Genomic DNA, 16,757 nt, shown 5'->3' with positions numbered 1-16,757 from the left:
ATTTGCTGAAGGCTAGAAATACACTCATTTAACTTAATAATTTCGTCCTTACAATTCACACACACTGTACTTTTACCGATATTATTTTCGTTTTTCGCAGGAACACTACTCACTTGTACACACAACATCTCCGCCATCTTCAGGAGGCTAGAGACAATCCTGCAGATCATCTGCCATGAGGAAAAATGCCTCGTACAACAGACATGTGATAGCATGGGCCACATTGGTTTTCACAACATCCCAGTCACTGGCCAGATCAATATCACAAGTTCCTTTGGTGGAAACTAAAAACTTGCACCTAGTACCACAAGTCCTCCTTATGGAGATACCCTAGCCACTAATAGATATTGAAAGGTTTATTTCCTAATAGAAATTACTGTAAATCAGTGCCCACATTCTGCAATTGAAAAGAAAACATATTGGCAAGGTGGATTTACATGCTGAATTTACAGCAGAAGAAATGGCAGCAACTCAACATTTTGGGGTCAGGATTGTACAAGAACAACGCTTTTTTTCATCAAATCAAGACTTTAAAGGAAAATACATCACTATCTAGTGGACTGAAAATAAAGAATGTCAGTAGTAAATTGGGTGAGAACCTGTTGCATCTAGGTGGCTGTGTCCATTATGCCAAATTAACCATTCAAGAATGACAGACACTTATCCTGGATGGAAATCATCACTTCATGAGGCTTTTGATAGTACATGCCCACATCTGTTTATGATATCTTAGGCTTAGAATTGTGCATTCAGAGCTATGTTCCTCCTTCTGGATACTACATGCCCATCACGCCATACACAAATGGAATGAGGGAAAAATAACTGTCTATATATATCTGTATGAGCCTCAGTTTCTCTTATCTTGTCTTTGTGATCCTCACTTGAAATGTACAGTGGCAGCAGCAGAATTTTACACAGTCAGCTGCAAAAACCATTTCTCTAAATTTTCAGAATGGTGTTTCATGGAAAGAATTTTGTCTTTCCTCCAAAGATTGTCATATGGGTTTATGAAGCCTCTCTGTAAAACTCGCATGTTGATCAAACCTACTTGTGACAAATCTAGCTGCATGTCACTGAACTGCTTCAATGTCTTCCTTCAGTTTGACCTGGCAGGAACCTCAAACACTCAAACAGTACTCAGTTATTGGTTGTACCAGCATTCTATATGTTGCCTCCTTCAAAGATGAGCTACACTTTCTTAGAAATGTCCCAATAAATTGAATTCAACCATTCACCTTCCCCACTACTGACTTTACTTTCTCATTCTGTTTCATATCAGTTTGCAATGTTACACATATATATTTAACAGAAGTGGCTTTGTCAAATAGTATACCACTATTACTGTATTCAATCTTAATAGAATTTCCTACTCATCTGCATTAACTTATGTGTGCCACTGTCAGTTGTATTTAGTATTTTTTTCCATTCTGAGTTAGCTATTTCACTGCTGGTTATGATAGATCTAGTTTCAATCAGTTTTTGTCATGAGTAATTTTACACTGTTAATGAGTGGTAGTACCTCTGTGCCACAGTTATCTGATACAATGTTTAAATTTTCTTCTTTACTTTCATTAATGCTTATTCCCTTTCATAATAATAACTGACTACCTGTACATGATTTCTCATTGTTTGCACTGTGTACCACATACAATAGTTTATTTGGTATTTGGTGGGATTACTCTAACCTAAAACTTCTCATGTACATACTATGCAACCTAGGAAGCTGATTTTGAAATATAGTGCATGCCTGACTTGTTATTTTATAGTCAATAGCACTGATCAATGACTCTGCTGCCTAGATTGACTGAGAGTCAATGGAGCCTCTAGCTTATGACTTTCACTCAGCTCTAAACCAGAGAGTCACAGTCAGTCCTAGGGATGATGCTGTAAATCACAAACCATGCTTTTATCCCATGAGAGAGGGTAGTAACATCCTCCACTTCAACCAGATGCCAAAAGGGACCAAGAATGGCTACTGATCCCATGTGATAAGTGTCATTGGTTTTGACATAAGCTATGATTTGCTGCCAGCATTTAACAATAGGAATCAGTTTCCCCTGCATTCTTACTCATCAAAGACAGTCCCATGGCATATGGGGTTATCAGTTCAATCTAAGTACAGGAACCAATTAATTCAATCTAACATGTATCTGGTCTAATCAAAGAATGGAAAGCCCAGGGTGGAAAAATGATGATATTACAAAATGGACAGACTGCCATGAAAAGGAGATGCTGAGTCAAAGACAGATACAACAACAAAAAGACTGCTGTATATCTGAGCTTAAGGGCAAAAGATATTCTTTAAAGTAGATAACACACACACACACACACACACACACACACACACACACACACACACACACACACACACACACACACATATATATATATATATATATATATATATATATAGACACACACACACACACACACACACATGACCACTGTCTCTGGCCACTGAAGCCAGACTGTCAGCAACTCAACTGTGCCTGATAGGAGAAGCAGTCTGTGGGTGGTGGGAGTAAGGAGGAAGGTAGGGTAGGGTAGGTATGTGGGAGGATATAGTGCTGCTTGTGGGAACAAGTAGGGAAGTAGTGGGAACAGGGTAGGACTGTTAGGTGCTATCTGCCATTTTGAGGTGTGGGGGCAGCAAAAAGGAGAGAAGCAGAGAGGGGAAACAGACTAGTGGAAGCATTGCTGGAATAGAAAACTGTGCAGTGCTGGAGTGGGAGCAGAGAGCAGAGAAGGGGATAGGTGGGTGAAGGACAGGGGCTAGCAGAGGTTGATGCCAGGAGCTTACAGGAATGCAGAATATATTGTAGGAAAAGTTCACAACTGTCCAATTCAGAAAAGCTGTTCTTGGTGGGAAAGATGCAGATAGCTCAGACTGTGAAGCACTCATTGAAGTGAAGCACAATGTGTTGGACAGCATGTTCAGCAAGTGGGTGCTCCAGCTGCCTCTTGGCCACAGTTTGTCAGGGCCATTCATGCAAACGGACAGCTTGTTGGTTGTCAAGCCCATGCAGAAAGTAGTCCATTGGCTGCAGCTTAGTTTTTATATCACATGACTGCTTTCACGGGTAGCCCTGCCTTTGATGGGATATGTGATGCCAATGACTGGACTGGAATAGGTAGTGGTGGGGGAATGTGTGGGACAGGTATTGCATCTAGTTCTAGTACAGGCATATAAGCCATGAGACAAGGGGTTGGGAGTGGGGGTGGAGTAGAGATGGACACAGATATTGCACACATTCAATGGTCATCAAAATTCCACTGTGAGAGGGGTGGAAAGGATAGTGGATAGGATACTCCAATTTTCATGGCATAATGAGAGGTAGTTGAAACTCTGGTGGAGAATTTGATTCAGTAGCGCTGCAGTCCTGGGTGGTACTGAGTCAAGAGGGAGCGCTCCTGTGCAGCTGGATGGTCCAAATGTGGGAAGTGACTGGTGGCTGGGGAGACAAGACATGGGAGACCTTTCTCCGTACAAGGTTGGGAGGGTAACTTTCATGTGTGAATGCCTCATTGAGACTCTAGGTATATTTTGAGAGGACTGCTCGTCACTACAGATGTGATGGCTGTTAGTGGCTAGGCTGTGTGGAAAGGATTTGTTCATGTGGAATGGGTGGCACCTGTCAAAGTGGAGGTATTGCTGGTTGTTGGAAGGTCTGTTGTGGAAGGAGGCACTGTTGCAACCATCTTTGAGGTTGATGTCTACAGCAAAGAAGGTAGCTTGTTGGGTTGAGGAGGATCAGAGGAGGCAAACTGGGAGAAGCTGTTTAGGTTCTGGAGCAATGTGGATACTGTATCCTCAACCTCAGTCCAGATCACAAATATATCATCAATGAACTTGAATCAGGTGAGGGGTTTGGGATTCTTAGTGGGTATGGCGGATTCCTCCAGATGGCCCATCAACAGGTTGGCATAAGGAGGTCCCATGACGATGCCCATTCCTGTACCATGAATGTGTTTGTAGATCATGCCTTCAACATAATGTAAGGAAGGAAGTTGTGGGTTTGGAGTCAGTTGGGTGTTGGGAAATGTAGCGTGCAATAGTGATAGTACCATGGGAATTGGAAATGTTTGTATAGAAAATTGTGGTGTCAACAATGATGGGCAGCACACCATGTGGTAAAGAAGCAGAAACTGTGAAGTCCATAGAGGAAATAGTTGGAAAGGGAAATATTCCCACCACCATGTACTCCAATATATTCACAGGCATCACCTATCCAATCAGACACAAAGCTACCTTTGAAAGCTGTCATGTGATCGACAAACTAAGTTGCAACCACTCTGCTGCTTTCTATGTAGGTTTGACAACCAACGAGCTATCTGCCTGCATGAATGTTCACCAACAAACTGTGCCAAAGAGAAATCTGGACCACCAAGTTGCTAAGCATGCTGTCCAATGTAACATGCTTCATTTCAGTGACTGCTTCACATCTTTCACCGTCTGGATCCTTCCTGTCAACTCCAGATTTTCTGAAATGCAAAGGTGAGGACTCTCCTGCAATATATCCCACATTCCCATTATCTCCCTGCCCATAATCTCCCTGGCCTAACCTTCATTAGTCCCTGTCCTTCAGCCACCTATCTCCTTCCCTGTTTCCATTCTAGCACTACACAGAATTCTACTCCCCCAACACATCCACTAGCTTTTTCTCCTCCTCCACTTCTCTCCTTTTCCACTCCACTTCCCACACCTCATTGTCCATCAATCCTCCAAACTGCATTTAGCAGCCCTACCCTGTCCCCAATGTATCCCTGCTTATCCTCACAAGCAGCACTACATGCCACCCTGCTATCCCTTACCCTCCCTGCCCCTGCCTCCACATTACTCCCACCATCCATAGACTGCTTCTCCCACGAGGCACAGTCACTCACAGTCCAGCTTCAGTGGCCAGACAGTGGTCATGTGTGTGTGAGCTGTGCTTGTGTGAATGTGCAAGTGTTGTCTACATTAGAAGAAGGCCTTTTGGCAGAAAGGTCTGATGTAGCACATTCTTTCTGTTGTACCTATCTGTGACTCATTCTGTATCTGGTCTGACAGTTAAAGAACTGACTCAGTAGCTATGGGAAAAGTTGGCAGCCTAGCCTTAGTAAAATACACAAACTTTTACTACTACCTGCTCACTGCTCTATATATAGATGGCGCTATACTGACTTTTTGCAACAGTCAGAAATTCAAACTAAATCCAGTGATGGTCATGTAAAACTGCACTACTAAGTTGCCTCATCTCACAGTAACACTTAATATGAGGATAACAAACGTAATTGTTGGGTTCAAATGTCAGCTCAGTATAATTATCATCATTAATATGAGGATAATTATACTGAGCTGACATAGGCACATTTATTGTGTAATTTTTCTTTAAATCTCCCGTTACTTATTGCTCTTTTCATCTTAGCAGTGATTTATATGTGTGAAATCATTTGTCTCCCACGAGGCACAGTCACTCACAGTCCAGCTTCAGTGGCCAGACAGTGGTCATGTGTGTGTGAGCTGTGCTTGTGTGAATGTGCAAGTGTTGTCTACATTAGAAGAAGGCCTTTTGGCAGAAAGGTCTGATGTAGCACATTCTTTCTGTTGTACCTATCTGTGACTCATTCTGTATCTGGTCTGACAGTTAAAGAACTGACTCAGTAGCTATGGGAAAAGTTGGCAGCCTAGCCTTAGTAAAATACACAAACTTTTACTACTACCTGCTCACTGTAAGGAGTTGTTCTGGTCACAACTATTTAAATACCTTTTCATTGAAGTAACATGCACAAAACTTAATTATTACTGTAATTGCCCAAGTATACTGCATATTTCTTGGTTAAATGATCATCTTAATGCAGCATTTATGAGTAATTAATAGAGCTCTCCAGCATGTATTATGGCACTTGTTTGTCATTTATATCCAAACATTAATTACCAATTCTGAAAATGCTGTAAACAAGAACATTGTTCAGTCATAAACAACAAGTTAATATGAATTTATAAAGCAATTATATCATTGCAACAGCTTAAGGGAAATATGAGGTGAAAAGCAAGCACTCAGTTTTCATGGATTTCACACAAATCTTTAATTCAGAATCTACTAAGCGAAGTATTGGCAAATGTGGAGAGGGGCCCTAGAATGACTCTGGCCATTAGAAACAATTTTGTGGGTATCTATTGTACATGACTTATGCTGTGTGTAAAATATATATAGGTACAATTGCTCTTGGTGCCCTGTGTTGAGAATAGTTTAGATTTCACAAGGAAGGAACTCAGATTCTGAACTATATGTTGTTTTCAACAGCACTTTGTAAATTACTAGCTGTAACTGTATGGAGAGCTTCAGTGATAATGGTAACAGTGGAGAGGGTATGCATAAAGATCAATGTTCTTTTATTTTTAAAGATCAATGTTCTTTTATTTGCTTGTAAAGGATATCACTAATGCATTTGTGCTTCAGCTGGAAAAAATAGGCAAAAAATTTAAAAAATATTCCGCTTCATGTTAGTCATAGAGAATTCTTTTGTGATATAATGGGACAACTGTCACTTAATTGTTGATTCTTCAGGTGTTGGTCTGAACAGACTAGTAACAAACATTTTTTTTCTGAAAATATACTGCCTACATAAGAATTGCCATTAAGTTTCATGAAACTAGACAAGGTTTGTAGAGTACATGATCTAATATTTACAAATGTTTTTACTCAAACCATTTTGTTGAAAGAAAATCAAGACAATTTTCATAAAAATATTTATGATTACTTGTGTGTCAGACAAAAAAAATGTGAAGGTTTTGTGTTTAAACTTTAGTTTACCTTGCGATTTTTGCTGTAACTTATTGCACCTTTTATCCCTAGTGATGATTTGTATGTGACAACCATTCACATACTCCATGCTTTAGGAGGCATGCTTAACTGTAAGTCCTCTATGAGTTTTTGGATAATGTTAAAGGAAGACAAGGTCATTCCATCTGCAACAGGGCTAGTTCCCACCAGTAAAGCACCATGGTATTGAAACCAACCTTTGGATGGAGGGTAGTTTTAGTATACCAACTACCCAGAAAAATTCACATCAGGGACAATTGTGCAATGTTAGTAAAAGCAACAAGTGAAAAATATGCCAAAAGATGCCCTTTGTTGTTTGCGTATTCGAATCTTTAAAAATAAACTACAATAACATAATTTATGTAGAAGAATGGTAAGTGCAAGATGACTCTTTGGAATAAAACATGACTCAATAAGATATTTTGCATATATTCTGTTTGTTGAAGAGGCTGTAACAAAAGTATACTGACAACCTTTGAGAGTTCGTAGAGGAGGTCAGTACTGCAGAATGCAGTTATTACATGGCAGGACACCTGCCACTGGATCAGTCCTTCATCAGGAAATGTGAGCTGTAATGCTAATGCCTTTTGCATCACTGTACTAAACAGTCTCTACAGTGCTGTTATGACAGATGTTGATACATTAGGCACCATACAACATCCTGAATACTGTCAGGTCCATTGCAAGCAGTTCAGTCAACAGTTCATCAGTTTAACTCATGATGTTTATTAAAAGAGTGGCCTACAAGCAACCATTTTCGCTTGTACTTTTAATATGCTGTAGTGTCATCGGATGGCATTTCTGGACATTCTCAAATTGTTCATGAAGAAATCCTCTATAATCTTTGAAGTCCAGAAATATATTCCTGTTATGCCCTAAACAGTATAATAACATCCAGCTGAATAGACCCACTATGAACATTTCAATTGACTCCTCTAGATTAGATTAGATTCAGTTTTCATTCTATAAGCCCAAAAAGTGAGATGATTCTCATGCATGTGCAATATGTCAGAAAGAATAATGTAAAAAATATAAAATATTTGAATATAATACTTACTATCCCGGTCATTTGTCAGGAGATAGTCAACATAGCTGAATACATTAAAGTAAACTGGAACTGCTAATATTTACAGAATTAATATGCTATCAGAATGAAACACTGTTATGCACTTTTAATAACTTTATCATACACAAAATACCTAATGTTTACTGCTGTGAACAAGTACTGTCAAAACTGAAATCTAACAGACATTTTTACTTAATCTGGTCTAACAGTTCCGGTTAAGATATTCATCTACAGAGTATAAGGTGTTGTCTATCAGGAAGTCTTTCAAACACTGTTTAAACTATATGTTACCTGGAACCATGTTTCTAATGGTTGTTGGCAATTTATTGAAAATGTGTGTTCCTGAATATTGGACCCCTTTTTGGACCAAGGTAAGTGATTTTAGGTCTTTATGTAGATTGTTCTTATTCTCAGTATTGATACTATGTATTGAGCTATTGGTTGAAAATAGAGATATATTACTTCCAACAAATTTCATTAAGGAAAAAATATACTGAGAAGCAGTTGTTAGAATACAAAGTTTCTTGAACAGATTTCTACATAATGTTCTTGAATTTACACCACAAATGATTCTTATTACATGCTTTTGCATGCTAAAAACTTTTGCTCGGTTTGACGAGTTACCGCAGAATATGATCCTGTATGACATAATAGAACGAAAGTAAACAAAGTATGGAAGTTTTTTATATTTATATCTCCTACATCTGACATTATTCTCACTGCAAATGCAGACCTGTTTAGGAGCTTAAGCAATTCTGTGTTATGTTCTTCCCAACTGAATTTATTATCGAGTTATAATCCCAGAGATTTAACACTCTTAACCTCTTTGATCTGCATGTCTTCATATGCTACACACATGCTGGAAAAAAATCTCTTAACTGCATATAGTGCGCCTTTCCAAAGTCTAATGACAGTGAAATAGCCTTGAATGATTTTTTAATGTAAATGAAAATTTGATTAGCAGCTATTTCTAAATGTGTACTTGACTTGCTACTTTTTGTAATGTTTGCATCATCTGCAAACAAAACAAACTTAGTGTCTGGCAATGTAATAGATGAGGGGTCATTAATGTACACAAGAAAAAGCAACAGACCCAAGATGGAACCTTGAGGAACACAACATGTAATTAATTCCCAATAGATGAAGACTGACTGCTTACTCCAGAGGTATTTCACAATGACACCCTTTGTTTCCTGTTAGCTAGATAAGATTCAAAACATTTCATAGCTTTGCAGGTGACACCATAATATTCTAATTTACATTAGAGAATGCTCTGGTTCACACAGTCAAAGGCTTTTGACAGGTCACAGAAAATGTCAGTAGTCTCTAACTTAATATCTAATTAATTAAGTACATTGTCACTGTAAGTGTAAATAGCTTTCTCTATATCAGAACCCTTAAGGAACCCAAACTGTGACTCGGACAATATAGTATTTGCAGTCAGATGCTTAAGGAGATGCTTGAACACAACCTTTCCAAATATTTTTGAGAAAGCTGGCAGAAGTGAAATTGGTTGATAGTTTGATGGTTATCTTTTTATCCCCCTTCTTGTAAAGAGGCTTAACTTCAGCATATTTTAGGCAGTCTGGAAATGTTCTGTTGATAAGAGATTGATTACACAAATAACTTAATACAGAAGTCAACTCACATGAGCGCTCATTGATAAACTTTGTTGATATGTTATCATACCACTAGAATACTTAGATTTTAAGGATTATATGGTAGATACTACTTCTTTGGGAGACATGAATGCCATTTCCATTTTACTTAAGTTAAAGTCTCGGATACTCCATTGCACTGTTCACCAAACTTGATAATCCCAAGCTGTCAGTTACAGAAATGAAGTACTTGTTTAGGAGGTTTGGAACACTACATGCAATTGTTACCAGAGTCTCATTTATTTTTAGACCTATCTGACACATTCAATGTTGTGCGCTAAGATCAGTGGTCCAGCTTCTACTTCAGTGTTTAGTTTGTTTGAAGTCATCATCTTAAGTAATATGAAGTTTCAGATCAATTGTGTACAATGCTGGTCTGTGTTCCAAAACTTTTTTCTGAAGTCATGGGTTTTTAGGTGACATCTTATATTTAGTGTACAGTGAATTCAAAAATGTAACTCATTTTGCTCAGTCACATATTTCTTCACTTCCTCTCCATTTATGAAGTAGCTTATTAGGCATATAATCCATTCAAGTGTTTGAAATTTTTAAGTTTATTATCACAAAGCACAATTATTTCTGTAGTGTAGAGCTACATGAAATATATGAAATTCAAATAAAAGTAGTTAACAAGCATGAAATGATTCTTTGAAGTATCTGTGTTTTGTTTAAGATCTTCAAATGAATCTGTAAGTCCAGTCATAGCTGGCACCTCTGCATACAGAGATGGAGGTGGCACTTGACTTGCTTCTAGCTTGTACCTATCTGCAAGGTAGTATAACTTGAGCTCATTGAGCAACAGCAACAATGTTTCAAAATTAATTGAAAGTGCAAAAATAGTCCTGACCAAGTTTGCTAGATTTGTAATAAAGTCGTCATGCCACACAGGAAGTTAAAAATTACTCATTTTGTGACGAAAATGTATCATGCATACTTTGAAGTTAAAGTATGTGATGAAGACAAGCACCACTTGTGTTGAAATTCTGTGGTGCTGGAGTAAAAAGCAACAGAAGTGTCACTTTTGGTGTACCTGTGAGTTTAAGGGAAGGAAGAGAGCATACTGCAAGTGTTATTTCTACCTGACATATTTACAGGCAAAGTTAATGACTTTGATTTTCATGTGCATAGTATGTCTCTTTAAGGGTACCTTTTAATTAGAACAAGGACCATAATTGAATTAATTTACTGAGGATATCTTAATGAATGTATCTCCCTATACTTTTCAGTATGAACCAAAAGAACAAAGAGCATGTAAAATATCCAGAAGTGCTGTTTGCCATAGGACCAATGCCTCATGGATCAGGAATTCTGATTTCAACACTCCCTGATAATCAGAATGACTTTTTTGGCCCCAATGATGAAATGCATGAAGGCACTATTGAGAATATTGCTGATGCATATCAAGCTCCGGCACATTTGTGCCAGCCAAAACCCCTAATCCAAGCTAGAACTAAATGATGTTATACAAGATTTGTGCTCATCCAAAGAATTAGCCCATGTACTAGGATCACGTCTTCATGAAAACAGATTGTTAGCTCATGGAACAACTTTCTGTTGGTACTGAAGTCATGAAGAAGAGTTTCAACAGTATTTAGAAAGTATGAAGAAGCTTCTCTGGTTCACTGTCATGACATTGGTGTCCTCAATGAAGCTTTGGTTATAACATATGTCTCTACTGAGTGGCAGCTTTTCATAGAGTCATCAAGTGGATGTTTGGAAGCTCCACTACTCCACATTCTTAATCCATATTATTAACATGATTGTTTCTCTTCCAGTGCGTTATTCAGTACAAATGAGCAAAATAGACAGTAATATGTTATGTTTGTTAACTGCTCTGAAACATGAGCATCACAGCTGGAAGATATATGGAGACTTAAAAGGCTGTAGTGATTTGAGAATTTCTGTCTAGAACCTCTCAGCCTTCTACTATTTTGAACACATGATATTCTGGATATGAGTGTGGGATGGTAGAATCCTACCTACTGTGTCACGTTTGTGTGTGATGGTTTAAAATCAACCGTAGGAAGAAAGTAGATGCGGCAGTCATATGGCACCAACAAGTACCTGTCGAGCAATCCATATACGTTTTAGTGAGTGTGTAAGGAAGAATCATGGAGTTCGTATGCAGCTCTGTGCTTATTGTGTCATTGACTATTGTTATTAAAACAAAGACAGTTGAAAAAGAACTCTTAACTCCTGATGCAATCTTGTTAGAGGCAAGACTCATGCTAAGAAAGGTCATGGTATTCATGCCAACTTTCATTTAACAGTAACTCAATTTGTTTCTAATGTCTGACTGTATGAGAGACTTGCAGGAAGGTACATATTCATGTGGAAAGTGAGATTTTTTATTGTATATGGAGGGAAAATACATCATTAATTGATGAAAAGTAAAGTTTGTATGTCTACCTATTTCCTAAGTAGAAAGAGTTTAAAAAATCCTGTACCTAGCATTATTTGACAGAGAAGAAGTCAAGAGGGTTTCCAGCAGCCGGCTATACAGTAAAGAAGAGCGGCTGCAAATTCCAAGTAAGTCATTTCGTAAAGAAGTGGAAGGTGATTTGGGGGAATAAGCCGATATAACCCAGATCCACATTCACACTTTAAGTCATCAGAACATTATAATGCATGTTTTTGAGCTTAGTACACCGTATGCTTAATGTGTTAAATTTTTAAGTATGCTTTACAATATACACATTAACACTGTTTGTTACAGGCTGTGGCCACACTGCTGGATCTATGAAGTGGCTACACTAAATATCCTTGCTTTCTATGCCTATGGGACAGTCTGGCAGATAAGAAGCACCATGTAAACCAGCATCTGGGAAGCATGACCTGCCCCAACACTGGGTTCAAATTATGTAAAGTATAAAGCTCTCATGGAGCCTCAGGAAATTCTACTGCCATCTCTACAAATCATACTTAATAAAGACAGTGTGCTAAGAAAGTAGTAGTAGTAGTAGCTTACATTCTTAAAACAGAAATTCCCACATGTCTGTGAAGCCAAACTTAATGCAGAAATTTTTGACTGTTCTTAGATCACGGAGCTTATGAATGATCCACAATTCAATGAGAGTATGGAGGATACAGAGAGTAATGTATGAGTATCACTGAAATCAATAATAAAATACTTTCTCTGCAATTGTAGGAGCACAGAGTTTGAAAACACCATTGAGGAACTACCACAAAACTCCCAGGTTCTTAGAGCTCATATGTCACTGACGATGCAGTTTCTCAGCTCACGTTTAGATTACTTCTCTGACAACTGTGGAAATTATAGTGAGGAGCAAGGTGAGCATTTTCATAGAGATATTAGAGTGACAGAGAGGAGATACCAGAGTTGCTGGGATGTAGATATGGATTACTGTTGGTTCCTCAAGAGAGACATTCCAGATGTAAAACACATATGAAAATTCTAGAAAAGACTCTTTCTTAGATAAAATGATTTTCATGTATGATCTTATGCACTTAATTTAGAATTCACCCAAATGCAAAACTTTTTTTCAAACCATAATCAGTGTATATTATATATACAAACCATAATCAGCATACACATTGTATTAAAAAAAATTCTTAAATATCATATTTTGTGGAATGAAATGCCAAGGCTGAGCTATGCAGCAAAAATATGAGATTGCAGAAGAGGAAAGAAAAACATATTTTAACATTCTCATAAAAGCATTTTTTGTATGACAATGTAGGTCTAGTCTGTGCATTTGCATCCAACTGAAAATCAAGTGAGATAAAAATGTACATTTGGCTCTAAACTTCTAATATTTTATGCTACCAAAATAAAAATTTTAGACTTTAAATAGTGCAGGTAAATAAAAAGTAAAAGAGTCATATACAATATGGTTGTTCTGTTTGGTATTGTATACAGAATGTGTCAGTAGAATATTAGAAATCTAAAATGCATTATATTTAAGAACAGAAGCCTAACTTGCCAAATACTCCATTGGAACTTTGTATACTATAGTCCTGTTAATTCCCTTCCGTACAGAAACTGGTTCATTTAGACGTTCCAGCAAGCAATAAAAGTGTCTGAGTTTATCTACTGAATATCTATTTGGTTGTCTTTGTCGCTTTATTTTTGGTCTCAGTGCCTGAAACAAAACATAGCAGTGTACAATTAATTAGTACTACCCTGGTTTAGTAAAGAACTACAATACAATGTGGTAAGATATACCGTATGTATAATCTCCAATGAAGTTTCTACAGCAGATCAATATTTTTCTTAAAATTAAACAACATTTACTTTCCTTTTTTGTCTTTTTCATTTAATATATATGTATTATTTCAAAGAGACATTGCACAGAATTTGTCTCAGCTATGATGGACAGTTATTTTAAAACCATAGCCACACTGTTGAGCATATAAGTTACTGGCATTTCTGTACGTATCTAACTTCTTCTCATGAACTATGTCTGAAAGATTCATAAATTTACTAAAACAGAGGATAGATTGGTTGCATTTCTGTACTGAAGTCAATAACAGAACTTTTTGATTCTACACTTTCATTAGTATACCTAAAATATATTAAGTACTCAAAAATATTTTGCTATAATGTTAATTATATATTCAAGGAAGTAATCATTTAAAATTGTTTGCTTATAAGCCAGAAAGAATTAAGATACTGTATACTGGTAGTACAAAAATTTTAGTTGTATCATATAACCCCTTGGGTCTAGTTCTTATCACATGACATAAGCTTAACAATCAAAAAATACATGTGCATTGTAATATAAGACTATGTTTTAGAGGCAAACTTACTTCAAGTACACTGTTGTAAGATATCAATATGAATATCAGAAGCAAATACATGTTGGCCATATTCATTTTTATTAATGTTTAACTTAGTATCTGCTCAAATATTTAGACTGTACAAGAAGTACTAAGTCTTCTCATATAGATGTTCACCTGAAAACACATCAAACTAAACGTGAAACAAGTCTTTGGATACAAAAATTAAATTTACTCTTGTAGAGTTTCAAGTAAACATGCAGTACTAACGAATGATCACTTTATTCACAGAGCATCTTCCAAGTTATTTCAGATCATACAGAATGCACTGGACCAGATTTGTAGTACCCAGATCTTAGGTGAAATAGGACTAGTGTGCCAAGACGTTTGTCAAGAATTGCAACTGCAGTAGTAATGTTATCAGCTGAGCTCTTAGGTCATCATATTAGCTGCAGCCTACAGATAAAAATTTTGCAGACATAGCTCTTATAAAGCAAACACAATTTAGGAAAACATTATATTTGCTGGAATGATGATGGAGAATGTATGCAGCTTTAATGAAACACTGCTACTGCACTAAGACACAGGAAATTGCCTCTGCTAATTTCACCAAAACTGTTTAATTATGTACACTTACTTATTTTTTACCATTCAATAACTGGAAAATATTAAGTCATAGTGTGGAGCATGTAAATTGATTTTCTCAGTTTTTGTAAGTTCTCTGTTCCTTATTTACTCTTTGTAGGCATGTCTCTTTCATTCAGTTCAGTCTCTAACATGTTTCTAGAGATAACAGACACATGTTAATGACTAAAAAAATGTAGCCACAATTTTTAAATCATTAATAGCTATCATTTAGAGCTCTTTACTGTTTTTAAAGTTTTCCTTCTAAGTTTGGCAACAATGTTCATATATCCATTGTAACCAAAAACAATTCACTATATCTGAACAACTTACATATATTTGCATAGAAAGTTTCCACTACTGTCCTTCAAATATATTAAACTTCAACAACATACACTGCTACCTAATTTTCTTTTTAACAATGCCACGCTTCTGTTTTGTTTTTCAAGGGACATCAATTTTAAGAGGACAAATTCTTAGTCTTTGTATTGTCTAAAGTAAGCTTACATTGGTTCTTCATTTATTTGTTATATATCTAAATATCTTCAGTAATGTTTGTTATCTTTGATAATATTAGAGTTATAGATTAGTAGGCACTTTTTTCTGTCACTTACACTATCTGCAGTGAGCTTCCATTTTTAAATAATAAAGAAATAGATAAATCTAGAATTTTTCATTTGAAAATGATGAGCTGCAACAAGCCATATTTTGCATTTGAAAGACCATACTAACTTCTTCAGCCATTCAAATGTGTCTTTGTGCTGCTTATATATTACAGTTTTCTGCTGTTTATGCTTTCCTGAGTTCTTATAAGTTCAAAAGACACAGATAGGACTTAAATTTTTTCCATAATTTCTCTATAAATATCAGTTTTATTCTCCAGGGTATTTTACTTTTTAGCTTGAATGAAGTAATAAGTTATTCCTCAGCTAAAGTGCGTTGCATCAAATTGCAAATAAAATTTAATGAACAGTTAAAGTAAGTAAAGCAATGCTCTAGAGAGCCCCTTTTCAGTTCCACAATGAAATGTTAATTCTTTTATAATTATTTTGTATAGTGCTTGTACAGAATTTTCCATTCAATATTTTCTGTATGTGATGTTAAGCGAAAAGTTCTTAGCCCAGCAGTGAGATACCCTTAATTTTTATAAATTCATTTCATCTCTATCCTATCCTATTCTATACTATTTTTCTTTTCTTGTCTTTTTTCTGTTCTTTATGTAATCTTGAATACAAAACCGTCCCAAAATTCTTTATTTAGACAGTTTATCACCAATGGTATTCTGTGAGGCCACACAGTGGCAAGATGCTCGACAATCATATTGGGGGACAGTATTTCAAAGCCCTATCCAGCCATCCAGATTTGTATTTTCTGACATCATTTAAGGCAACTTCTGGAATGGTTCCTTTGTAAAGAGCTTGGCTGATTTCTTTTATGATCTGAGCATGTGCTCTGACTCTGATGACTTCATTATTGGTGGATATGGAACTCTAATTTCCTGCCTTCATTGGTGAAAGTAATCCAAAGGTGAAGTGAATTTGCAAACAGTCTTTTTTATTTTCTTCATTTTTAAGATATGGGCTGTTATTTTCAAATGGGGTGGACACAATTTCCCTGTAGATGATTCACATTAAGGGCACTCTGAAACTATAACCTCAGAAAAAAATCTAGAAAGTGTGCAATAAGTTATGGCTGATTGCTAATTAAAGGTGTATTAAATATATGACACAACAGAGGGAAGAGTACATTATGAAGAACTGACAATGATAAAACATTGCATAAGATGGATAGTATATTTGTTGAACAGTGGCCAAAAACAAATGTAAAAATGAACTTTTCTCAGAGTGTGGGCCATTTTATAAA

At 36.6% G+C, this 16,757-nt stretch overlaps 1 protein-coding gene across 1 annotated transcript in view; it reads right to left on the bottom strand.

The window, feature by feature from the left end:
* LOC126457490 (phenoloxidase 1-like) overlaps nucleotides 1-14,666 on the bottom strand; it is a 196,304-nt gene extending 181,638 nt beyond the window's left edge. Inside the window, exons 1-3 of the mRNA XM_050093790.1 lie at nucleotides 14,541-14,666; nucleotides 14,301-14,447; nucleotides 13,471-13,633 (exon numbers count right to left, since the gene is read on the bottom strand). Coding sequence (XP_049949747.1) covers nucleotides 13,471-13,633; nucleotides 14,301-14,366 — 229 coding nt within the window. The 5' untranslated portion in view covers nucleotides 14,367-14,447; nucleotides 14,541-14,666. The remainder of the gene's footprint in view (nucleotides 1-13,470; nucleotides 13,634-14,300; nucleotides 14,448-14,540) is intronic.
* Nucleotides 14,667-16,757: the final 2,091 nt, after the last annotated feature.

The sequence above is a fragment of the Schistocerca serialis genome, chromosome 2, assembly GCF_023864345.2.
Source record: "Schistocerca serialis cubense isolate TAMUIC-IGC-003099 chromosome 2, iqSchSeri2.2, whole genome shotgun sequence".
NCBI classification, from domain to species: domain Eukaryota; kingdom Metazoa; phylum Arthropoda; class Insecta; order Orthoptera; family Acrididae; genus Schistocerca; species Schistocerca serialis.
Note: the sequence above shows the minus strand (reverse complement) of the source record. Positions and strands in the feature narration are given on the sequence as shown.